The sequence below is a fragment of the Varroa destructor genome, unplaced genomic scaffold, assembly GCF_002443255.2.
Source record: "Varroa destructor unplaced genomic scaffold, Vdes_3.0 BEIS01000001.1, whole genome shotgun sequence".
Taxonomy (NCBI): domain Eukaryota; kingdom Metazoa; phylum Arthropoda; class Arachnida; order Mesostigmata; family Varroidae; genus Varroa; species Varroa destructor.
Window position 1 is genome coordinate 65,313,592 of NW_019211454.1, and position 26,651 is coordinate 65,340,242.

Consider the following 26,651-nt stretch of genomic DNA (forward strand, 5'->3'; position numbering starts at 1 on the left):
CAGCCAATGAATTGTTAAACTGTCGGCTAACACATTTTGAGGCAATTGTACACCGGTATATAAGTAAACAAATAAAACATATACATCATAAACAGTACAAAATCAACTAACTTTCCCAGTAGAATCGGCCATGTTTAGGCTTGGCTTATTACAGCGCAGGCGCAGAACTTCAAGGCACAGCAGAACAGCGTAGTGCAGCGAAACAGAGCCTTTGTTCGGTCGAATTATATTCGAAAGAAAATCATTGTAAAAAAGCTTTCTTAAAAAATTCAATTAGGCTTAATATAAATGTGAAAATGTCGTTGATATGTATTCATTGAGATATTTTGTTCCTAATTTGGTTCGGGTCAGTCTAGTTCTTTATTGTTATATTTTACATAGTGGAATCTAGAAATGTTTCATCGACCATCTGTATCTTTGTGCCATCTTCTCTCGGTTTTGCATATCCAAGTATATTTCGCTATGTGGTAAATGCACGCAGGCCCACGCCTGTCTATCAAAATCGAACCAGCCCATACACCGTGAAATCCGGCATAACTAAGGTTTAATCGTGTCCCATATCGTTCGACCGCCCCTACTGCCTATTACAAGGCCTATGTCCATGCAATGATGGCGTAGAAAATATCAGCTAAGTCAACAGTTTTTAGCCACATACTAAAACACGTCAGCCAAACTGACGCGACGCGACTTGTGGGTTTTGCGTACACCCAGTTCACCGGTTGCAGCACCTCAATGGCTACAAGTGTCCCGTCTTAGCTAACCTAGCAGTTGAGCATCGCGTAGAGAATACCTAGAAAAGAAAGGGCAAGCAGACGAATTTTCCTTCAATCACCTATTTGTACCGCATCAACGTAGGCAGCCAACTAGCTTTAATTACTGTTACAATTAATGGTAATGTTCACATATACCCACACTACAAAAAAGTGTACTGTTTTTACAGATGTTATTTTACCTCATAACGCGATTGTACCAAACCACTAAATTTTATATCGGTCAAATAGAACAAGAACGGCAGAAAAACAGTGGAGCATTGTTTGTTCGAGGTCTCTTGGGCTTGTTCATCTTTTATTGGCCGTTGTAGATATATTATACTTCCAACAGAGTTAACCCATGCCGGCTTGTTTTTACCGGAAGCGTGAGGTTGCGGCGATGTTGTTTGGCAAGATTATATCTGCCGCAGTTTTTTTTTCCAATTTTAATTATTTAATTACTGGCATTTGTTTTTTTTCCTTCCAAAGTTCCCAGGCAATTTCATTTACAGGTGCTCTGCTTGAATACAAAATAAATTTCGCTTTACGCTATATTGCCATCTGTCCCTCCGAAACTCCAATTCCAAGTGTTACTTAAAAATATTTCATATCTTCGGTCGCATATACATGCCAATTAAATTACTAAATGTTAGCGAAATGATTTTCTATATGTAACCACAGAAAGTAGCGCAACTTAGACCGCTGATGTCCCAGTGTCTTTCTAGGGAATATTTCTGGGTATTATGTAAGAGCTGCTTGCGTTATCTCCCCATTCGTCCTATACACATGCGATAAAGGCTAGCCATATGTCGTATGCTCGTACTTGGTACAACTCCATGAAAGAAGAACTGCATTAGATGTTTGCAACTAAATTGTACCGATCCCCGAGGATGAACTGCAGAAGTTTCTCTTCCCTTTATCAACTATAATCAGTGTTTAGGAAGTTCTATTTTTTAGTTAAAAAAAATGCGACTTGCAAAGAGAAAGTTTTTTGAATTTAGTTGAAAAGATCTCCGTTCTGAGCGGATTCGGCACTCATCGTGTCTTACCTGTCTTGGTTCGAGTTTTCGTTTTTTTTTTTTTTAATTAAAACGGAAGGCGTTTCTGTGGAAATATTAAAATGTAGCATTTTTCTGTGAAAAGGTTTCCGCCCGTAGGCTAGGTAGAAGATATTATTTCAAAGTCAAAAGGTCACAGCTTCTGCAAAATCATATTTAATTCAAATGTGGACAGAAGATCGAATATGAAACACCTGGCCGATAAAAAGGATCCGTTCATGTTTGCTGTGGTGAGCTTCGAGATATGAGTAAAAGCGACCATACAAGTGCTTTTTGTACAAATCATAATTGAGCTTGAGCAGCAGGTTGGACTATAACGGCCAATTTGAAGACGCATGTATAGCTGGGATGATTTGTGTTGATTATACTGCACGACTAAAACTGGTCCGCCGAGAGAAAGAAAAATTGCTCTAAGAAATACTTTGTGCAAGGAAGCTGATAGGATCGGGGGTATTTCTTTCAGTGCGCCTTCTGCACTGACTTATTTCCCCTTCAAATCGGCGGCCACTAGTTACCTAGTAAGGGGGATTACCTAGTAGTATATTATGTACACTGCCCGCAATAGCGTATCGGGGCCTGTACGGGCGGATTTGATCTATGGTCATTTTTAAAAATGATTTTTGACTAAGTGGGCTCTTAGGACTGAAATTAATAAATTACGTGCGATAATTGTTCAAGGATTAGTCTGCAACGTCTGTAGGCGCACTCGAACCTTTCAAGACGGTTCGAAGAATACGGTATTCACGAGTCTGTCCAACCTATAACCTCGGCTGGAAATAAATAAATCAATAGATCTCTATTCCAATAAAAGAGATGTGCTTTTCGCTATAATGTATGTAATGCGAAATTCGAATACGTGTTTTGGTGCACGTAATTACAAAGGTGCACGCCTAGTATTAGAACAGTACTATTTAAATGCAAATGGAACGTAAGATAGAAAGCAAACCTGAAACCGGGCCTGCAACAGGTGAAGCGAGTTTGTCAATAGCATTTCCCTAAAAAACACATAGTCACTGCTTTTGCGTCCGTCTAAAGATTTTTCATTAATTGATGTAGTTTTCCAACACCAATGAAATCTTGTTTGTCTGTCTGTCTGTGCGGTGATGTTTTATATACTCATAGATCCAACATGTATTTAGGAAAATATGAATTATGCAGTGTCAACAAGTATATCCATTCCTTGAGCACCGATTCTTATTAACAACATTTATCAAGGAGTGCGGCAATGATCGACTCCCCGCTTCTATACGAGGATTATGGAATCGAAGTGGTACTCTACAAACAGCCAAAATTGGCAAGGGTAAGTACGATTGATGTTACATAGGTATATGACACATATAGGATGTATTGGACACGATACGACCTATGACTGGCAAAAAACGGTTGAACTCTTTCTGAGTTAAGTTTCACTGAAAACTTATTGCTTTTGCGTTCTTCAAATACTATTTATACGTGCCTAGCGATAAACATTATAATATTAAAAGCAAAAATATTTGTTTCTTTTTAAAAAAGGAAAACAGTTTTTTTTTTTTTAGCGATAGCGAATCATTATCCATATAGAATTAGGGTGGCGCTATATCCATTTTCTACTTGACAAGACGCAGACTACAGACTCATTCGAAATTGTTAGAAAAAAAATGACCACAGCATGCTACATAGTATATAACGCATGTCCAATGAAGCCCTCCGTTTCTTTAGCCTTGCCAACATTAGGGTAGCTCGTCTAGGTTATCCTGAAAATGTCATGCCAACTATCTCGGAAAGCAAAAAATTGAAGTAGCTAAATCGTCTTAACTTATTCACACAGAAAGCGTCTATTTAGGAACAATATTGAATAAATACTAGAACGGCAGACAGTTACAAACTTTAACGCGATAGTGTAGTCAATACAACAGAGCTTATAGCACAAACGAGTTCAAATCCAGTTACCTCTCATAAACCATAAAATAGCGATGCGCATGTCTCTATCATTATAATAGGAATTAATTTTTCCTAGAGTGAACCAAGATCACCTACGTAGAATAGCAACCACCGAAAAGCTAGTGCTACAATTCTGACAGAATTGTATTCACATGTATCGTAGCCCAGCCGCATTTGCGCACTCTTCATAGCCGTCCTCATACAGAAATAGGGGATGGAGTTCCTTAGAACTGACGTCCTCGTAAGGGGTTCTGCAATGGCCCACATCGGTCCATTGTCCTGTTGGCCTGTCGCTTCCCTACTAAAATTGGCATCTGTATACATAAGACACTCGTACTTACTTACAAAGTATTGTCAATAATGGAATCATATCCGCCGACGTCTGAATCATATCTGTTGACGTTATAAATCCTCGGATCGTACGAGCAGTTACGACGGCTGTGTAGGGAAGGAAAATAATTGTACAATGATTCTGCCGAACACTTAAGTCTATGTGCAATGTATCTTCTGCTATACCTCTGCGTAACTTATTAACCTATCTGCTGATGATGGTCTGGGTTATGCAATTTCTATGTAGCATATTTTTACAGTTCGAACAAAAATTTCCATAGCACAAAATCGAAACCAGCCTCATCACCTGAGAACGGTACACGATTCCGTATGGTAATTCTTCTCTCGTTCCTGCACCCATTCCGCGGCTATTCCAAGACTATCGTGTACCTAGACAGTCTTCAGTTGCGAAATTCGATCATTACGGTTATTGTTTTGTGTCATTCTGACAACATTGCTACTGAACGATCTGTGCGGTTTGATGGAGAAAAACAGATAGATTGACCTTTTTTCGAAGAAGGCTAAAACATCTTTGTGTGAATACGAATCTTCCGAGATTTGATCGGTAGTTGTGCAAAAAGATTTATACAGTGAATTTAACACAAACACAGGGAACAAAAAGCCGTGAAGAAGCTGCATGTATGTCTATGTTGCCCGTCATCATACATTCGGTATAGACACATTTACATCAGTGTTCAAAGAATCGCCATTTTCGATCGCGGTGGCATCAATCATAGCCTTACGAACGCTGCTAAAAAGGCAGTCTGCTTAGGGTTCGATGTAGCACACATGAGGGTGTGGAAGATTTCACGATCAGTTCGAAGCAACAGTGTCAAAGGCAGATTTGAAGTCACAAAAATGGAAGCGTGCGTTCATCAGGGATGAGTGGTTGCGTTGTGTCCAAGGGGTGCTTCTAGTCAGTAATTTGCGTTTGAGCTAATTCTGTCAAGAGTTGCCCTTCGTGACTCAGGACGAATTCGACGTCTTCGGCGCATTCGAGCTACCGGACTTGCCTCTGCGTCTGCCACTTCTTTGAATAGCTTGTTTGCTTTTCATAAGACCACTCACGATCTCGACAGGCTTCTTGTATGTACTTGAAACGTTAAAGCAGACAGCTTATCTCGGAGTCAACGCCTACGCGTTATTTGCCAATTTTTGTCCATGGGTTTCTTCACAGCTCCTTGGATTCGTCTTCGTTGACGTTTCTCCTTCCTACAAAGGTGACACCTCAACACCTCAGTCCGTGAGTTTGCAGCTCTTGTTCTTATCATCGTCTGCGCCTGCTTTTATGAAGGAGGATACTACATGAAGACACGCGTTGTCGACTTGCGGAGTACCTACGTCAGATCATGATGGAAAGATTATGAATCAGATATTTTTCAAGAACAAAAATGAAACATTTGCGTTCGTATGGTAGAACCGATTGCATGTTCTACGCTATACTTAGGAGTACTATGAGAAGTGGCTTTTGACCCTGCGGTACATCATGTAGAATGCTAGGAAGCCAATGCGTTACTTACGAAATGTGTATTTTTAATAGTAAAATAATCAGAGCAGAAAGAATACGTGACAACGCGCTGGAGATATTTCAGTGTTGAATATATATATATATATATATATATATATATATGCAATCACCGTCCGGTCAATAGTTGATTGATACCGTATAAAAATGTTCGAAACAGCACCACTATACATGTAACTTATTCTTTACGTATGGTTGGGGCAATTGGGAGCTCGGTCAAACGAAAGCTCAAGAGGGCTTATCAAGTTCAAATTTAAAGCAGGGACTATCGAATAGGGCCCGCACATGCTGAAATCATCGCTACTTCTTTAAGCGGAACAGCCTGACAGTCATTCTTTTCTTTTATCGGCTGCCTTTAACGGACAGACTGGCCGGACGCGAACCGCGTTTTACGTTGTTCAAATTGGCAAAACCTTATGGCCCATCCACGTTTGAGGGCAACGAGAACAAAATTTGGCAAAGTCGAATAACAACGGCGACTCACTGAAGCCTTTATTCGGATTTATGTTTTCACGTGGATCGATTGCAGCGGGGGGTGGCTGCTCCTGCAGTGAACGGTACTGCAGTGAAATTCAATATGGCATATCTGTTTTTTGCCCTATATCTTGAATACAGAAAGAGGAACTCTTGGGTACTGCGTTCGATAGAATATAATTTTCCAGCTGCAAAGATGATGTAGAAGCTTCTGTGTCCAATCGTCCGCTATCACATGATCGATCTAGTTTTGTTAGAAAAGTAACGGATGTATTACGAAAGGAACTGTCCTGTCGTTCATTGCCGGGTGTTCTAAATACTTCGTTTCCTTATAGTCGAAGAATATATATCTTTAAGGGTCTATCTATCTTTTTTTTTTTTTTTTTCGATTCTCAAAATTATATTTTAAGGTAGAACTTTTAAAATGGGTGACCAGACTCAGTGGCAAAAACTGCGAGAGCAAGTCGAAATGGGCATGGAATCTACGACAGGGATTCTCTAGCTGAGTAAAAAAAAAAAAAGAAAGAACCAACTTTGTTTGACTTTTCGAAATTGAGAAAAGTTCGCTCGAGTGATTTTTGAAAGCAATCATATTAGAGTAGTCTATATTCCTTAATGGTCTCACTGAACGCGGAGCACATGTCCTGGGTTGTTTTCGCAACATCTTAACACCGGTAGAAATCAGCGTTTAAAGTTTATGCACCGTACACACCGCACATATGCACCGTTTGAGTTGGAACTCAAGGCGAAAGGGTGACACGCAACTCTTCCGGGATATGCAACATTTGAACACTATCAAATAACAAACTCTTAAAAATACGGAGCCATCAATGAAAACAATAATTACTTTCTAAAAAACTTGAAACATGTGTAACATTAGGCCAAACGAATGATTCAAAAAAAGCTATTACAGCTCTCGATTAAGTCTAACGTAATTCAGACACGTGCGGACCGAACGTGGCACGCTATCAATGCTAAGATTTAGGAAGCTTACGCATACGTATTCTATAACTCGCACTGTCTCCTTGCAACAAAGTAAAGGATTTTTTACAATAAGGACCGCTCCTGTATAATATCAAGCTGTTACAACTGAATCCGGTGGCTCACAAACCGAATAACTTTTAAACCAGTTGGGCTAGGATTATGGCCTTTAAACATCCGTTAGAGACATCTGGCAGACTCTGGACAGCCATATACCCAGAATTCGCGTTCCTATATACAATTTATGTTTCGTAATCTGCACGGGGAGAACACCACATGCACTTCTAATTGGTTTGTAGTCAATTCACGGTTTTTTACCTTTTGAAGATTCGAATTATGATTATGTCACGCGTTATATGTGTCATGCCAGTTTTCGCTGACGCAAACCCTAAGCCTCTAAGCTCCGCTTTCGTGAAAAGCTTCTTCGATTGCCGCAGTGCTTTCTTGTGTTAGGAATCCCGATATCTGGTCGCTTCCTCATTTACCTTTCACCTTCCAATCACCGATCTTAAAACATGTGCACCATATATATATATATTGCTCACCAGTCGCGAATTTTTGAATCGCCGTAGCCTTCCGAACAAGCACGCTCGAACCACTGGGCGTTAATTTTCCAGATTTAACTTCTTCACTTGACCTGTTTCCACTTTTTCGTTTTTACCAACTAAATTTCGTCGGTTAACGGCGCGTAACTCAAAAAGGCCACTTTTCGCAGGCATCGAAATTTCATTACAATAGAGTGTGTACAAAGTGTGTATAACCAGTTAGGTAGGTGTACACGGTTTGTGACTGTTGTATGGATGCACAGTTCATCACACGGTATGAAAGTTCTTAACGTGGTTCTTTGATATTAAGCGAAACACAAACGGCCGTATAAATATATTATGTATATCGTAAATAGTCATGGCAGCAGTAACGCTGAATTCTGCAACTTTATCCAATAAAGTTATTAGATAGGCTAACTCATATATTTGTGATCAGCAAAAATGCCTGCTGAATCCAAGATAGGGTTATAGTTGCTTACAGTTTGTGTGTTTGGACCGACAGATTTTATAAAGGCACATAATTGAACCGGAATGCACACGCTAGCTCGAAATTAGCTTAAAGCTAACTTAAAAAAAACTACTCAAAAATCACGCGGTTTTTTAAACTGAAGTCGATAATCGTCGTATAAGCAGCAGAGTAGCATTCTAATATAATAATAATAGTAATAATAATAATTCTAACAAGATTTTTACTTATACATTTGTAGAAAATGATCTTTGTTTCCGATTGAAGTAGTTAGAAAACACATGAGGGAAGTTTTCAATTTGCCGTGAGACTTACTCATATTATTGTGGCTTTGCGCGGATGATTGATCGATATCTTAGACAAGTTAATGATTTGCGGTGAGACTTGGTAGAGCCGATGCCGCAACGTCTTTGGACTTTATTTGATTAGATACATACAAAATGATATAGCTTTGTAGTTGTACATTTGTTTACCTCATTCAATTTATTTTTACTTTAGTAAGTTATTATACTTTATTCGTAATATCATTATGTAGTACTTCGTTGACCAACTCTTGCTTCGTTTTTTCGTAGAACTACGCGTGAGTTCTACTTCATACCAAACGTACCACTGGAGACCAATTAGACCGTTCTTAATTAGCTCACTTATTTAAACGTTATCATGTTGTCATCGAAACTTACTCCATTGAAAGTCTGCCTTTGATTTTACAAATGCAATAACACTTCGCCTTATAAGGGTAATTATCGAAAGATGTTTTTAAATTAACCTATCACTAGCGACAGGTATCGATCAACGATGTTGAGAGGAACCTGTTACCAAGTTGCAGATACACGAATCGAACTTGAAGATTGCTTGAAGGTACGTGATAGCTCAGTGCGTGAGGTGTTCGCCTGCAAAGATTAGTGTCTAGGTGCGAATCCAGTTATGGACACACGGTTTATCTCGCGCTGGAAGCCAGCCGTGTGATGGCGTCTCTACCGGCAATACCGTACGTAAAACCTAGACGTAAAAACATAGCGAAGGTTGAAAGATAACTTTTTTTCCGTTGGACACGGTCTAATTTCTAAGCTTATGCAATGAAATGTAATATCGATTTCAAACTGGTATGGTAAACGGTCTGTCCGTTTGAGGTAATATTAGTCATAAACACAAGTTTCTCTATTTTAAACCATAAATACACAAGATTTAGGACAGGTAGGTTCTTTTGTGTACCACTGACTAGGATTGACTATGGCGAACATTTTGCATTAACTAGGCCTTTGATAGCCATGAAGAATGCATTGTCCACAATTGAAGGTAGAGTGCAAGTGTTGCGCCGAACACTGCTTTCTTCGCTGTGATCTTATTGCGCCTACGTTACCTTGCGTTGGTAGGTAGATGGCTTCCCAGCATTTAGAATTGAATAGGTCATACGTGCTGTATCTGAGCCTGGGGATTAGCGTCAACGTAAAAAACATTTTTCAAAAATAATGCTTCCTTCTCTCTGTGCACAAACCACAAATATCTAGAACCTATGTGAAATTCAACATATTGTACGCATCTATTAATTTAGTATGGTAGTAAGTGAACATTGCTGTGGATAGGTGTTCCGAACTTCGAAATTAGTCCTTGAAGTAATGGTAGCGATTAGCAGGTAACCTCTGGGGCTGTACATTATTTTTTTTTGTGATGTGTGCGACATACAATCCCAACCGAAAAAGTGATGACATATGCGTCTAGAGGAGAACCTGCCTATTATCTCTTTGAAGTCAGCCGATTATAAATAGTAAGCTGAATGTGGATTGATTTGTATTTCATCACGCTTGATTCTTCAATTTTGAAATGAATTTGCAATGGACAAGTTCACTTGTTTGCAGGAAACTATCTACATTAAGTTAGAACTTTGTGTGCTTTATTTGATGTCACTACAAGGTCATTGTTGTTAGCGAAGTGCTGGATTGTAAGGGGCAACAACAAGGTAGTACTGACGAAGTTCGGGATGTTCATTCAACAGCTATGATAATTCTAACCCCATCTGGCAGATCAAATGATTGATGGTTACTATCTGAAGCACTCGTTGCAATATCAGTAGACGGTCTCGCTAACAAATTTACTAGATTTTGAAATCTGTTAAGATTATTATAGTAAATGTTACTTTATCGTCCTCTACAGCTAAAACTTGTCCTTTTCGCTAACTGACTGTTGTCTTCTTGGTCCTGTTAGAAGCATGAGCAGAGTCCTGGTTTCACAAAGGTTACTCTTAACTTGTCAGTTATTATAGGAAGCTTTTTATTTTAAAGCTGAAAAGTCAGGTGTGATAGAATCGAATTAGAAATTTATTCTTGTAAATAATCTGATCCTACATAAATACTAAAGGCACGAGCGTACTCTTCATTACACGGGCAGGTCCTCGCTCTATCAATGAGCACAGTTCTTCTCTCAATGAGATAATATATAGTGAGACGATATCTATTAGGTTACCTTTTTCAACTTTTAACTGTAGAACTGCTGTTAGCGCCCCGTGGTACCATAAGCTTTAAACGCTTCATTTACTGCGTTCTATTACCTTATTGCGGAATAATTATCCTGGATTTTTTAAAATTCTCCTTAACTGATGTTAATGATAGCTTCTGGCGCCAATAGAAATCACGGTACAGCTATACCGAACCGACTCGCTAACGTGCGGATCGTTTTAGCCTGGTAGATTTTCAGCTAATTTAGCATAAAAGTGTAGCTACATGATCACGCTCAGCGTCTTTACTGCTCCATTTACCTGACCGTTCACTAAATTGCATAGACATCATTCTGTTTAATATTAAATTGTGGATTAGAAAATACCGCGGGGCAATCACTAGCCGGCAGATATATCAAGGCCATCATTTACGTGAAGCTGATGGTTGTTGGATGGAAGGCAGAGGAGCATGAATATTTAGATCGTTGAAAGGCATATTTAACAACACTCTTGTGCATCTAAGCGAATTTGTACTTTGAGAACGCTTTGGCATTGATTAGCCTTCCAGTCCTCTAAAGGGGCCGCAGTATAGTTTTAGCTATACTAAAGATCTTACAAAAACTAACCCTGGAGCCTCTTTCTAAACTGGGAACTTGTTAACTTCATAGTATCTAAACGCTTTATATACGCGTTCGTTATTCGATGACACATACTATGCAGAGCGCGTCGATAGCCTGACTTAAACAGGGAAGGCTGCCTTTGCTGTTAGATACAGTCAGTACCTTCAGGTATATAATGAATTTTGTTAAAAAATGAAGGGTTTCCGCAGAAAACGCTGCTGTATAAAAGTGCCGTCAGGGACGTCAGTCGGATCATTCTGCTTCCCCATATGCTATGAGAGTCTGTGCTGTTAACTTATTTTTTTGTTTGGCATGGAAGGATGCCATTGAGCAAAGATTGCGAACAGGAGAAGCGCTATCTATTTCTGCCAGACGAAAAAACTTCAGCACTCGCTTACCTAGAGGAGAAGTTACGTATGCTGCTTTTTTGAAACAGACATCTCATCACGCAGATAACAACAAAGGCTGATGATTACGTTAAATGCTTCAACAAAACTTTCTTCTCAAAAAAGTTCTCATAAAGAAAATATAAGCAAGTAACTAATCTAATTGAAGTTGACGTTATGACGGTGTTGAAATATTCAGCAATATTATTAAAAATAATGAATTATTTGTCAACGATTTGCAATGGAAACTCGTACCATATTGAACATATAGGATTAATATTACCTTTTCAACGATGAATTTTTGACGAATCTGCAAATAGAAGACAGCACCGATTAGGATGCAGACAATGGCTATGAAGCTAGGCAAACCTCCAGAGTTGCCTTTGAGTTATGCTACTAAATCTCAAATCGTAACTCGGTGCCTTCGTCCAAACGTCGAAAATTGGATGGTCCCAATTGCGACACTGACACACACGCTCTGGGCCAAGAAAGAATAACGGGCGTTCAATTCACGTTCACCTAACATAGATAGGAGACATCATGATCAGGTCCTAGCCTGTGATACCCGTAAGGCTCTTGGTTATAGAAAAAGAACGGTAATAACTAGAAACCCGCCAGTTTATTAAATTAAAATTAAATTAAATCCCTTATTATGTTGAAGCAGCATCTAGCGATCACTGAGTTCGGATAGGTGATTTCACATAGAGGAGCACGTTTCTTCACATACGCAGATTAGATACAAACTATTCGTCGGCCATTTTCTATATCATTGTATTGTATCGGGTCCGTTCTGTCTATAAAGCAGGCGTATGTCAAATTGTATTCAGTTATTTCTATACGAATAGGATTAGCGTAACGTTTATCGCTATCACCTAACAGTACAGCTGGAGTATAGTGACAATAGAGAGCTATTTTTGAATGATCGGTCAAAGTGTTCTGTTTGAAACGGAGGTGCAAAGAGAGGTGCAAAAGTTCTATAACTCGTAAAAAAAATATCTTAAGTCCTTTCCAGCTGGTATTAAATTGTCTCTGAAAGCTGTTGCGTTTGATGTGTAGTCAGACGTGATGCCGAAACGTTTGTTGGGGTAATATCTCAGAATTTCGGACGAGGAAGGCAGCTGTCTTCTTGTTGACCTAATCTCAGATGCCATTCCCGTATTACCAAAAAGGAGCCTTCAACCTACCTGAGATTTGCTGGAATTATCAAGGTCACCTTTGAAAATGCCTCCTAAATAAAGCTGTTTACGAACATGCTCAATTATTGCCCTGCATCACGACCTACACGTCGTTTACGATTTAGACCTTTACTGTTCCCAGCTGACTTCGTTATTCGAACTGACCATAGTAGAGTAAACTCTGAAGCGGTTTTCATATTTAGTCATGCACAGGATAACACACGCGCACGTACGATGTCTGGCAACAAAGCTACGATTCAGCGAAGGCCAATTTTCATTCATACCTTAGCTCTTACCGGTATATAAATTAAGCGTACTCTCGATAAAAGATGTGTGTGTGGACCTCGTCAACGACCTGAAAAACGTATCGACAAAATCAACGGTGCCAATTATCCATCTCCAAGACTTAGAAAGTTTTGAGCGGCAGGTTGGCATATTGGCAATAGCTAAATGGAAGATTTCTAAAAAATTCGAATTTTGATTTGGGAAATCTTCGAGAGTTCCGATGTACAAATATAACAATGAAGAAACTAAGCGAGATCAACAAGTTACGACCAACTATATCCAAAAATCTGAGATTTTCGACAATACGCTAGCCGCCGAATTTGTCTCTATCGATCCAAAAAAAAACCAATACATGAAAATATACTGAATACAATTGTATCTTGATTAACGCTACGATCGAGCAAATCGAGTGAAAATAAAGTCTCTTTCCTTCAGATACAATTGTATACCTAAAAATTGACGACAGTCTGTGTCAAGCCTCTATTCATACTCGTGCCGCAGGAATGGCACTATGTTTTGTTATTACCATCACTCTCTTACCGTTTCGGTGTGTAAGGAGCACCCTAAATTACGGAACTGTCGCCCAAGAGCTTATTATACGCATTTGCATCTATAATTTCACGGAGATGGCATCTGGCAGGGGTCCTGCAATACATAGGTCTACTTCTATATAGCTAGAGCGCATAATGCAGGAGTAGGTAGGACTTCTTAATAATAATTATAAGGCAAACATTCGATCGCATATATTTCGATTTATGAGTTAATAGACAGAATCCCTCATCTTACTGTGTTTCGACACTGCACAAACTTCGTACCGACCACCGGCCATTAGACTGGATATGCAGTTAATTTAAGAAGTGATATTTAAGGGTGAAAGTTAATGGTAAGTTAATTTCGGCGGCAAAACATCCGGCTCTGTATATTTGTTCGTGACATTAACAGTATGCTACCAAGGATCAGAGCTCATAAACTGTATGCGCACAATCCGAGTAATCGTCTAGACAGATCATCAGAACGGTGCGATGTCAGAGAAATTCTGTAAATAATAAGAGTGCCTAAATATGTAGCTATGTCATTTAGTCAACATGACTTGGTGTGCATTTAAAATTTTCGTTTGTTCGTCCCAAGGATGCGGACAACCCGTCACATAAACCCTGTCAAGAATCCTTATTATTCTGTTTATCAAGAAAGGTTAAGCTTTTCTTGATAAGCAGAATAATCCTAACGAGTTAAATTAAGGCTACACAAAGAACGCCTCCCGAGACATCTGCCGAATTAAATTCAGGTTACTTAGCCGTTCATGTTAGTCCGTAGAGCATTCGAGCATTATAACACATTAAAGAAAGTCTGGCAGTTCGTACTGTTTTTTATAACGCCCCGCCATAGGTTTGCGTAGTCTGTTGTCCCTTGTAGGGAATGACCAGCCAGTCTTGACCAAAAGGGCCTCTCCGGCACCTAAATAAGGCCAGGAACTTGCAAAAAGAAAGGTGGAAGTCTGACAGAGACTCGAGCCTTGCGACTAGAGGGACAGAACATTACGGGTGGTTTCGAGAAAGGTCATTAAGCAGTTTGTGAATTTCATATGTCATACCAGGGGCAACTGGAGAGTCGGCTTAGCAACGGCAGCAAAGGTATAATCTAAGGAAATAGGAGGCCTTAAACAGGTAATGAAAGCCAGATTTAGTGCATATACTACCGCTACAGATGGAATACGGGGCGTCAGGAGAGCCGAAGAAACTCGGAAGTAACACTGGGCTCAATGAGCCGATTGACTCTTTCTCACAAAGAGCCAGGCTTGGATAAGAGGTCCGAGCGAGAAGTGCAGGAAACCTTGAACCTGCTTACTACATTTCCCATTCCGTACAGCTCTGACGCGCCATCTAATCTGTCCGGGAATCAGTCGTGTTTACAACTTCACGTATTAGTCCCATATCACAACAGTTCGATAATTTATTTAGTGTGTTGGGAGTATTTACATAATAGACCCTTGCTTTCGCTATTATGAGTCTCTTGCTTACTAGAGTCTGCAGCTTTAAGAGAATAGCAGTTGTTTCAATTTTAAAAAACCCACTACGACATATCTGTGTTTCCGAGGATAATTATTGTGCTATTATTGCTAATAAACAGATCTATCTGTAGCGTCTGTTGGATGTATGGATTTTCTTAGACAGATATGTTTACAACAGTACTATGCGCGGTAGGTTGTTAGCTTGACTGGTAGATCAATTTTTGCTATGACACGTGGTAAGAAACACATTGACAACTGGTTCTAATAAACTGGAGCCCTGTAGCAACTCTCAATAGATTCTTGAAGCCGCGCAGGTAATGAAATAACCTAAAAACCTAGTTGGCAACGTGTGGGGCTAAGGCCAGCCACCAGCGACGCACCTCGTGTGAACTAACAATACGTTCAGAATGCTAAATATCTCTAGATCTGCTAGAAACACCCGCTGATCCGCTAAATATGTAAAATAAGCGATGTTTTGTTAAATATTATATCTTCCGAAAGCAAACCCCTTAAAATAATCGAATGGCTTCGGCTCGTCTAAAGTGATAGTATATTTGCGCATGTCAAGAAGCACGACCTAATTATTCATTTCTGTTATTCAGGCCCTGTCCTAGATCCTCTATTTAGCCCCAGCCACCTATGACAAGCACATGTCTTCTTGGCATTAGTGGCAACGCAGATCAAAGACGTAGTTGATAATATAATAATAATGCAAATGTAAATATTATCAAAGACTGCAGTGTTAATGTGCAAGTTCTCCCAGTCTCATAACTCACACTATTTTGAATCAACACACTATGGTATAGCTTGATTTCACATTGAAAGACATTTTTATTGCGATCCTGTAACACTGGTCAATATTGAGGAACTTTGAGGGAAATCGCCTCGCGAATTATAAACGTATGCGTCAGTAAAAATATACTGCCTATCATGCTACTTGATCCGACGTTACATTCGCCAAATGCAAGCTATTTGTCCGTGGCGTTCGTATGTTGAACGCCATATGGCACTGGTATAAATTTCTGCCAAAACGTCCGTTCTCGAGATGTCTGCAAACACCTCTTACCCGACGGACAATACGTCGCTGGCCATTGTCCAAATGATATAACTTCGAGAAAAATCAATGACCTTTCATTTCCAGCTACCTCCGAGTGAATACTATTTTACCGTCAGTGGCTAGGTGTCAGTTGCCCATTGATGCTATTCTCTCATCATTTCTGCAGATTTAACGAAACAAGACAAGAGCCAGTTACGTTTCATCCAATTATGCCAAGTTATATATGGATCGTATAAAGATAGGAGCTTATCCAGCTTTAAACCTATCCAACTTAGGCTTTCAAGCTGGTGTTTTCCTTGAAGCACTTCCCGTCGAGATGTCTTAGCCCTCTTTTCCTGCATTCTTCAACCTGTCAAATGCATTGGCAGCTCATTTTCAAGGTAGCGTAGGCCTGTACACATGTAGGTACAGGCTATTGGCCCTGAACTGTCTTGTTTTAACCGTTATGCAAACATCTTTTTCAAATAAACAACGGTACTTTCTAATTCCGTACGCATTCAATGCTGACAACGTCGTACGCAACGCGATGATGGGAAGACAATTGTGCAGCATTCAAGGGAACTTCCGAAATTCAAAGCTGGCCAGCTTTGATGGCGAAGAAAAGTCGTGTGTAGCCCATAACGATGCACACTGTAGTAAAAAACTAGATTGCCATATACTACGTAGTGCATATGTATACAGTAGTAGTAGTTCCTCTTCCCATTCGTATTCTATCAGCACTTTGGAGCGCATCACCTCGTGTCCATATTCTGTGGTGTAGAAATCTATCCCGGTTGTCTCAGCGCAGGTTGAGACTAGATGGACCGCGCGAGATCTGGCCGCCGGCCTACGTATGGAGGCGGGGAGGGGGGACGGTCATTGAGACATTTAGAAGTGTGGTGTGAAGCGTTGTTGAAGGAGGAACGTTGCGAAGGGCAAACAGCCTGGTGTTATTGCATAGAAGGGGCACGCGGCAACGGGGCTGTGACACGACCGCTTCAAAGGGTTCGTGCCAAATACGAACATTACAGAGAGATGATAGGGCTGTTCGAGGCGATGCTGTTAAGGATCTACTGGAAGCGGGGGCGAGAGCAGGGGGTTTTCAAGGCGAGCCGCCAGGTGGCGCATTAGGTTGTCTGTTTCTCCGTCACCGGAGCGCAAACGGATACCTCTAGCAACTCGCCAGCTATGCATTATGCCGCTATCTGCTGTTTCTGCAACGGCAACTGTTCGGATCGACTGCGCGACATTCCCGTTTAGTTGGTCTCAGCCGCTCCGCATTCGTGTCTCTCGCTCAGGACTTTTAATTTCTTGTCGTTATTTACTAGGTTGAATTAATTTAATTATTCGCTGTCCGGTTCCCGTGCTTAATGCCCTTGGCAACTATAGTGACTGCATAGCCAGGCTGTGTCTGCGGTATAGCCAGTGGCAGTGTGAGAATCGGCTGTTGGCTGTGCGTGTTATAGTTGTCATTTATGAGTTCCTCTCTCGGGCTAATGCGGCCTGCTGCTGCTCCTGCTGTCCTGTTTTTGTACTGCTAATTCTTCTACAACTGCTGTGGTGTCGCTTTAATTGTATCAGTGCACGATCGAGCTATGCTCCGCTTTCCATTCAACTCTGATAGCAGCCTGTTCGGCCTGTTGTACTGTCCTGCTGTTGTCGATTTATTTTGCCGCTATTGAAGCTCTACCAGCGCTCACAGCAGGCATTAATCGTTGCCATCAATATCAGAAAAACGACGACCGAACAGGCACGAAGAACAGTCTGTACCTGTAAGGTTCGTAGGGAACTGACTGGTACCGAGGGTCAGGCAGAGTCTGACGGCGATGCACGAAATTTTTTGTTATTCTCTCGTTCTGGTGGAGGCGACAATAACTGACATTGAACACCCGCGCCATCATCCACAAGGTCATTAATATCTGTTCTATTAGTAAATTTGTCCCCGATGGGGGGCGGCGGCGACCGTGTTTAGTTATAGCACCGTTTAAATTCTTATTAGTACTACGATTCCAGCACGACCATACTTTCGTGACGTCACTTCGATCAAGGAGAGGCAGCGCGAACGAACAACCCGGCGTTTGTCAGATAAAAAGAAACTGCGGCCATATATGATCGGGACGATAGCAACTGGCGCGGGAAAAACGGTGGTCAAAAATTGCAAGGCAGCACCGGATGCTTTTGATATTGGCATCGTTGCCGTAGCCGCAGTGGTATTAAGATCAGTCTCAACGGTTCATTATTCCAACTACTATGACTATCGTGCATAGCCTTAACTCAGCGGTGGCGACTACTACTGCCCCGACCACAGGAGGTCTTTAAGGCGACAAGAGGACCCGTTAGAGTTATTACAAACACTGTAGGCCACTTCGTGCCATATCATAACACACCGTATCGCCAGCAAGTCGTAGCGGCAACGACAGCAAGATTACTGGTCGGTTGTCTCGCGCACCGAGAGTCACACGCTACCCTTTACCAGTGGGCCGCTAAAAATACGCTAGATAGGGGTCGACAATAGCGGACGCGGCGACGACGACAGTCAGAGTCTCAACGGCGATAAGTGCATAAGTGAGCGAGAGGGACGTCGGCCAGCCGTGTGCCTGTCGTTACGAAGACAGCGATCTTTTTCTCGGTCTCTTGTTTTCGGTCTCTGCTGCTGCTGCTATCAGCGCTATTGTAGGCGCTCACAGGCACAACAAGCTGGCGGACCAATGGACGCGCACAAGTAGAGAGAAAGCCACTAAACCAGCCGGAAGAAGACCAGAGGTAGGCGAACTGCCCAGTGAGCCTTCCTTCTCTTAGGGCCTGTCGGCTGCTGAAAGGACCGTGCTCGCCATTGCGAGTGCACCAACATCACCGTCAGGACCGCTAGACGACGGCAGCGTGGCGTAACGCGGGCCAACAAAATAACGAGTACGAGTTGCGCCTATGATCTACAGCCCCTCAAATAATCAAACAGACGTCTGACAAGCAAGGACAGCAGAGTAGAGGCAAGCTTAGTGGAACCCGTTTTATCGGACAGCTGAGCGACCCTCTGAACGTAAACTAGCGCGAGAAACAAGCAACGGGTGTAAATCGGCCCAATGCTTGCCTGAACGGCGTCTAAGCAGCAATGCTGTACGGTGTTATTCATCGTAGCGTTGAATCAGTGACGCTAAAACCACTAGAGGCTTTACATGGCAAAGCAAATGAACGGCACAGCTATATAGACCTGGTGTACTCAAAATGAGCGTCTCTTCGTCAATCGACTGCACAGCACAAGAGGCAGACAAATAGGTCAAAAGTTAGAAATTGTAAAAGGAGCAGAAGCATAAGTTCGATCAAACAAAGAGAAGTTTCAAAGTCACGGCAGCGAGCTCGTCAAAGCTCAAACCCACCACGTTGCAGACCTTTGCCGGCTGACAGTCAAAGGTAATGTGAGGTCAGCGAGCAACAGCAACAATGTTCATCCGCCTTTCCTTCAAAGCAGGACGCAGGGATCAGGATCAATAGTCGCATCAACATCACCACCATTTCGCTTTCAGTTAAAGTTCATCTCGTTCCCTTACCGTCGAATCCTTAGCTCATCTCGAGTCCATCCGCCTCAGTAGGTTGCCCCCCTGGCAACCCTCACTACCTACCTAACCACCGGTACAGCAACGACGCGGGTAACAAAGATAGTGGTCTGAACAGAGGCAATACAGGTACGTAGACACCTGTACACAGAAGCGCATCGTATCGGAGAGGGAATCAGGCAAATGAAGAAAGGGAAAAAACTCGATAGAGGCTATCAGCTACATCAGTCTGAAACTCAGCTGCATAACCTGAACCGGCGTCGGCGTAACAGCCGACCCCAAAGCGACGATCACCGACCAGGCGACGGCAGGTCGTATCGCGTCGCTACCCAACATTCCTATTACACATAGTACATTGTAGCGATCTTCGCGAGCGTCAGGAATTGGCGAACCGCTTCACAACCAAAAAAAAAGGCTCCGCATTATCTATCTGTACACGGTCTGTGCTCGCTAGACAGCGTAGTGGACAGCGCGAGTGAAGTGTATTCTAATGCTATAGTGGTATAGTTGGATACGTGTGAAACTCGCGATGCGCATGCACTGGAGTGGCAGGGGTAATTCTCTCGAATAAATGACAACTGAACGGATGGTCACGTGAAGGCAAAAGGTGATATATAACTGTGTATTATATTATACATCAAATGAACCAGAGACTGTGGCCCCTTCTCTTTCTCCTTCCCCATACTTTGACGGAAAAAAGACATCAGTAGGAATTACGTGTAAGTGTGACCGTGTTTAGTGCATTGGTCGTATGCGTGTCGATGAGCGGCAGCCGGCGATACGTGGTGTCTGACATCTGCGTAGCCAAATTTAGCTTCCGAGCGGTTAGCAAATGCGGGTATTGTTTAACCGGGAGTGCAATCGTTAGACCGACATCATTGAATCATTTTGCTATCTGTTTAACGACGCGTTGCATTTTTTTCCAATCTCGCGTATACGATTTCTGCTGTGGTGCCAATATGCTGTCCTCTCTTAAACGGTGGACGATGGCTTGTGTGCTATATTACAGACGCAATGTACCCATGGTCAACCAGTGAACGCCGGCGACGAGTTAATAGAAACTATCATAGTGGCATAATTTCGGTAGTCGCCATGTCGTGCGCACGTAATGGCGAAAGTAGAACGAAGGCAAGTCTGACACACCTACAGTACGTCGCAGAGTGTTACCAATGGCATCAAAGAAATCGAACGTAGCTAGCATTCTTATCAATGCATACAACAGAAGCGATGTGATTAACTGAACGAAACGCATGTAAATAAGGACAGCACACGAAATCGTCACCGTTATTAAAATCTAACTTCTCGTGGGCAAGTGAAAATTGGTGAGGGATAAAGAACTGGGTGGGGGGGGGTGGGGGGCAGGACCCAAAATGCTTAAGCCCGGGTGGATGAAAGCTCAGACCATGCAGTGGCAGAATTCACTGGCGTATCATTTGTCATCAGCCACCTGCAACACTCTCTCAACAAAGGCTATGTTCTTCCATCTACCACCGCCATCGACAATAGCGAGCGCATCTAATAGTTAATAATATATCGGCTGCGCCGTGTTCCCTGTGTTGTCCTTCAGGGCCGCGTCAGTCGAGGAGCGGTCCAGACGCCGCGCGGGTCGATGGAACCTCCGGATGCAGCGACGGAGGAGATTGCGCGAAAAACATCGCTTCAACCTTCGGTGCTTTCCATCAACGATACGATCGGTAAGTGGTCATTCTTCATTATTGTCATTATATATGCATTTCTTGAGAACTATAGAAAGTTGAAGAATACATATTGTGCTAATCCCTATATGGCATAGCTTCCGTTCGTACTTTCTTCCAAACAGCATCGGTAAGTACGAACTATAGCGAAGTCAGACGAAGCGTCACTACCTAGACATTCTAGACTTCGGATTGCCAACGAACGACAAAAAAAATACGACAAGCCTGCGTAGAGCCTTTTTGGGGCAGTACGTTACAGATCTCACTTGCTGCAAGGAGGGCGCTTGGATGTCTGCACGGTAGTAGTATATCCAAATAGGCTAATTATTATTATTATTATTGAAAAATTATTCTAGTATTAGGTAATCGTGACCTTTAGGAGCCCATCGTATTCACTTTGGTTAATAACGGGCACTTTTTACTCTGTTTTGAACTACAGCGGCTAACGAAACGGCCATTTACGAAAGCTAAATGCAGTATAATTAGAGCTGTCCGCCTATCCGTACTATTTCTTTAACCAAGTTTCTACCTGATAAATATAATGTTTAATTATAACGTTGCTTAAGTTTGAAAAAAGCAGTCGACTATGGATTCTGAACGTTACTGCTAGAGGATATACTAGGGAAAGTTTTCGTATAGCTCACGCATTTAGGTATCTGGTTTTTATACTGTGTGCGTTGCCTGAATCTTAACTCTTAAGCTGTTTTGACCACACTAGGAGCCATACGGTGAATACCTGCCTAATACCGTATACCGTTTGTGGCGACTTCATAACTTCAGTACTTTAAAATTGTAACATTTTTCAAAGCCCAGTCTGTTACGTGCTTGCAACAAATGTATGTTTGTTGAAGTGCAATGTCACAGACTAACACCCTCTAGATTGTAATTAAAGAACTAAAACAGAATATAACAGTGCACCGTAATTGAAGGCTGCACTAAGCGCACAAGAATCCGACCATCGGTGCAAAATAAGCGCCATGATGTTATCGATACCTGCTTTTGCATTTAGATAGCTCAATTAGGTAGGTTGTGAGCGGTATCAGCAGAATTTTTCTCACATACAAATTCAAATTTGTGTTAATCGCCTTGCAGGCAACGCTGGGCCATTTTTAGGACAGGCTATTTAGCGTTCCATCTTGAATAATAGGTAGCTTCATCTGTACATGGAACCACTGTAATTGTGTGCAAAACAGGACATAGGACAGCATAAGATTCTAATCGACTTCAGAGCTATGCTATCGGCAGGCGCTCATTACTTCACACGAATGCCTAGACAGGCTTTTGATTATAATTGACCAACGCACAGATCCCTTATTATTTAGAGTTCCACATTATAATACACTTTGTTAGATAAACTTAGCTCTGTTAGTCGAAATGCTAACCATTTGTAAAACGGAGAAACTTTGATTTTTAATCGCTATCGAAATACTTACTCAACCGTCCGAAGCTACATTTCAGGTTACAACGCAAAGTAAAAAGGACGCTTGTACAACGTACAAAGGTTTTGTTGATCTTTGCTATATAATTGAAAAGGGACGAATCCTCTCGGCCGCGCAGTGATAGTATCAAAAAACTTCGCTACGACATCTTGTAGCGCTTATTACTAGGCTGGTAGAACGTATGCTAGGGCTGACATTATAACATAGTATTTTAAGAATATGGAAACGATATTGGGGTTCTCCTACTACGGATGTGCTTTTCAGCTAAACCTGTTGCAACAACTAAAGTCGTTGCAGTAATTTGCGCAGTTCCTTCTACTCTAATAGGTATGAAATAAGCCTTTTCTCAATTGTCTAAAACCGCCTAACGCTGTGTATTCAATGTATGTATAGTTTAGTCTGCTTATATCTATATGACAGTTAAAATAACGTAACACGATTCGGACGAAGGGCCTATCGTCTGAGATGTGTAGGTCAATCTTTTTACTAAGTCTTCTTCACCAATAGCGTGAATCGATCATTACCCTTCGTTGGAACAAAGTCGACGTTGTTCCACACGAGTGTAACAGGACTATAGACTTGCCATCTCTCTCGGAAATAGCATGTACATATTATTATAGGTTGTAGTATTCCTAGCGTCCTTAACCTGTTATAAATAATAGCAAGAGGATAGGCTTTAAGTACCGGATAACATTGAAACTACCAGACAGTATAAATTTGTATCATTAAATAGTGCATTTATTTACACATAAAATTACCTTCGTCCTGAAATAATATTGCTTGACAGCTGCGCTGCAACGTCCGTATTACGGTGTGAAGAATCGAAATCTATGGGACAAAAGTAAGCATGGTACTGATCATCGCATCTTTTATGGTCGTAGCTCGATGGCAAGACTGGTGTGGTACAAATTGTGTGGCACACCAAAGACAAGGTATCGTGTTGGAAATGCTCAAAAAACATCTTTTAGATCAGACGCATTATATTATATACAAAAAATAAAAAAAAAAAAAGAACATTCTTTATAAATATTTTGGAGTCTTACATTGAAGATACAATAAACCCGTATCCAAAAATAGGGCTCTCGAGGTATGGGCCAGTTCTGTTCTAACTATCATAATCCATTAACTGTATAGTCTACTGTTAAACGGGCTCTAAGTAAAATCATGCGGATTATACATACAAATTAGTTTGGTTTACTGCTTTCTGCTCCACCATCATCTTGCATTGAGGCTCGCCAATAACATATGCTACATGACAGGTATGATTTTCGCAAATCATTGTTCTGTGAAAAAAATCCACTCCGCTGAAACAGGCAAAGGCCTCGATTACCATGTCATCATCATCATCATTATTTGTTACCATAAAGTGTGGATTAAATTAGATACGGTACACAGGATTCTAGGTAAATTAAACTGCCTAACACAGGACGTCATTGTATCATTATTTTCATCATAATCGTTGTTGTTGTTGTTGTTGTCGATATGAAGTCGTTCTATTAATGAAATCAGGATGACAGAGACGTATTACAAGGACTTCCCTTCACTAATGGCGTGATTTATTTAGGAAGGGCTTTTCAAGGCCTTCCAACTTGAGCATATTGTCAGCTTCGGTGTATTAAGGTTAAGAATACATTGTGGGTACTCTGTATGCTTGTACCCCACTCCTAGTTAATGCTATGCAATGATTACTTCAAAAAGATATAAATGGCGTTCTTAAGCATGTTTATACATGTATCGACAGATAGTTCACTTTCAAAGGCCGAGGAGAACCGTCTCTAACGATAAATGTAGAGTCGACCTGTCTGACCGGATGTCTCTTTATGACAAGAAATAGCGAAAGGTTTTTTTGTATGTGTGATTTTTGCAGCAGGTTATGGGTCCTGATGAATACTACTGCCGATATTCTTTCTATGCGCCCTAAAGACGAAAACTGCTTTATAGAAAATTTCAATAATTTTATTATACTACTCAGGTACCAAACAAACAAACAACGATATTAGGCTGTCGAGAGAAAGATTACGGTTGTAGCTAACTACGTACTATTCATGCCCATATTATCATAACCCTATTTATGAATACTGGCAAAGCGTTTAGTTTTGTAACCTGCGGTAAAACAAGATTAGGAAAACATGGGTCTTGAATCCGCTGCGTCCAGCGGCATCATTCCAGCGACGGGGCATCTGTTTGAGATAGCTGTCCTGTTTTGTTTAATACAGCACTGCAAATAGGAAAAACCAATTTGTATCAATGACCACCTGTCATCAGCGACACTGAAAGCCAAATGCGACTAGAACACAAATCACTGTTAGATACTTTTAGGTAACATGGTAAAAGTTTCCAATATTTAGATGTTAATTTATAGAAAGAGTATTGACTGCTCTAGAGCAAATGCGTTTTATGTTTCGAAAATGTATTACTGAACTAAATATGCCCTGTTTTAATTGATGATCTTCTTTCATATATCTGGTAGTACCGTAACTCTGTCACTGTTGAACGTATGCAATTCGTCGGTAGAAAAAATGTGACAAGCCATTTTCGTATCCCTCGACATAAACGAAATTAGCTGGATTGAGTTCTGCAAAAACTGAAACAGATAATGATCTAATGATGCAAAATCCGGGCTATACGGCGGATGCGCCAAGATCTGTCATCGAAGTTCTCGCAATTTTTGCCGGGTATATAGGACTAACGTGTGTATAGTCCTGCGTCTACATGCTGAAAGAAAGACGACGCCTCTTCCGTTGGCTAGTTCCGGTTAATCTCCATTCGATGGCTTATGATAGTCGTATCAGCTGTTGATAGTAGGCTTTGGAATCAATCGTTTTGGGCAGACGGCAGCAAGCCATAACGCGCGATCCCATGCGAACACATGATACCACGTTTTCGGTGTGAGTCTAGGCTTTATCATAGCTCGTAGAGCACATCTTTCACATTATTTAATCGCCTGTGGTCAACTGCTTTTCAATTTTATTGCGTTTCAGACTAAGATACGATCGAGTTAATTTTTTTTGCGTCAATTCGTATGGTAGCCAAACATCGAGCCGCTTGTAGTAACCAGCATTCTTTAAATGGTTTTAAATTGTGTGGCGGCAGACGTTAATTTTCCAATAACGTTTGTGTAATTGGTCAACCACTATGGGCAGCGTCTTTTACATCGAAATTTTCGGAAATGAAGCCACAGAGCCATTTTTTTGGCCATTTCCTCCCATAACGCACTTTTACAATAAACAGTAGAATTTTCTTTAGGGACCGGGGCGAGATTTGCGCGTCCACCGTAATCGACAATGCGAATTTTCGTGTAAATTTAACCCCGTCGTTTTGTCTGAGTTAAGCTATTTCAATCATTTCAATATATTTACTACTGGCATATTTCAGCAAAGTTCATATCATCGAAGTAACACCAACACTGATCTGACGGTATTCGTATTACATTTATTAAATTATGTAACTTTTTAAGGCATTTAGCTGGACAAACGGTGTGTACATTTTCAAAAATCCAATATTTAAAACAAGTTGAAATGGCGACCACCCACTCGAGAGGGCTCGTACTATTCTTTGTAGGCTGATCAATTTGCTAGGATAGTTCATTTAAGCCACTAGCTAGGATCGGCTTGAGATGACGCGGCCGTACAGAGCTATTTAAAACAGGTATACTCATTTCAAAGTTAATTTTCTTTCCGATAGTAATGTCCTCTTGTTCATCAGCGAAATTGTGGCCATAGCCACTAAACATAGTAACGCTACAATGGCCACCTGATAGTACTTTTATCTTGCAGAAATGAATATTGTTATGATAACAGGACAATATTGTTGACCACCAACCCTAGTGGCCATCACAGGAACTATCGACATTGACGGCATAGCTACGTTACTGAAGGACAATGTCGAAGTATGCATCACAGTCTCAACATTGACTGCGGTATGTTCGCTAGCTCGAAGTGAGCCGTGAGCCTCGTATGGTCGCCGTATGTGTGTCAC

The 26,651-nt window shown here is 41.3% G+C and overlaps 1 protein-coding gene and 1 long non-coding RNA gene across 11 annotated transcripts in view; one reads left to right on the plus strand and one right to left on the minus strand.

Moving 5' to 3' along the window:
• The window catches only part of LOC111249026 (E3 ubiquitin-protein ligase MARCHF8-like), a 111,237-nt gene that overhangs the window by 73,464 nt on the left and 11,122 nt on the right, over positions 1-26,651 (plus strand). For 5 of the 10 annotated variants that reach the window (XM_086977729.1, XM_022802310.2, XM_022802291.2 and 2 more), the window contains one exon: positions 21,108-21,234. In XM_086977729.1, coding sequence (XP_086833855.1) covers positions 21,108-21,234 — 127 coding nt within the window. Of the gene's footprint in view, positions 1-2,929; positions 3,108-8,544; positions 9,037-14,702; positions 20,260-21,107; positions 21,235-26,651 lie in introns of those variants that run through there. The other 5 variants (XR_015319346.1, XM_086977727.1, XM_086977728.1 and 2 more) reach the window with 4 other exon arrangements.
• LOC111249045 (uncharacterized) lies at positions 10,189-12,802 on the minus strand. Its single transcript, XR_002672760.2, has 3 exons — positions 12,670-12,802; positions 11,769-11,795; positions 10,189-10,327 (listed from the first exon to the last, which is right to left on the minus strand). It is a non-coding gene; the product is annotated as an uncharacterized LOC111249045 (long non-coding RNA).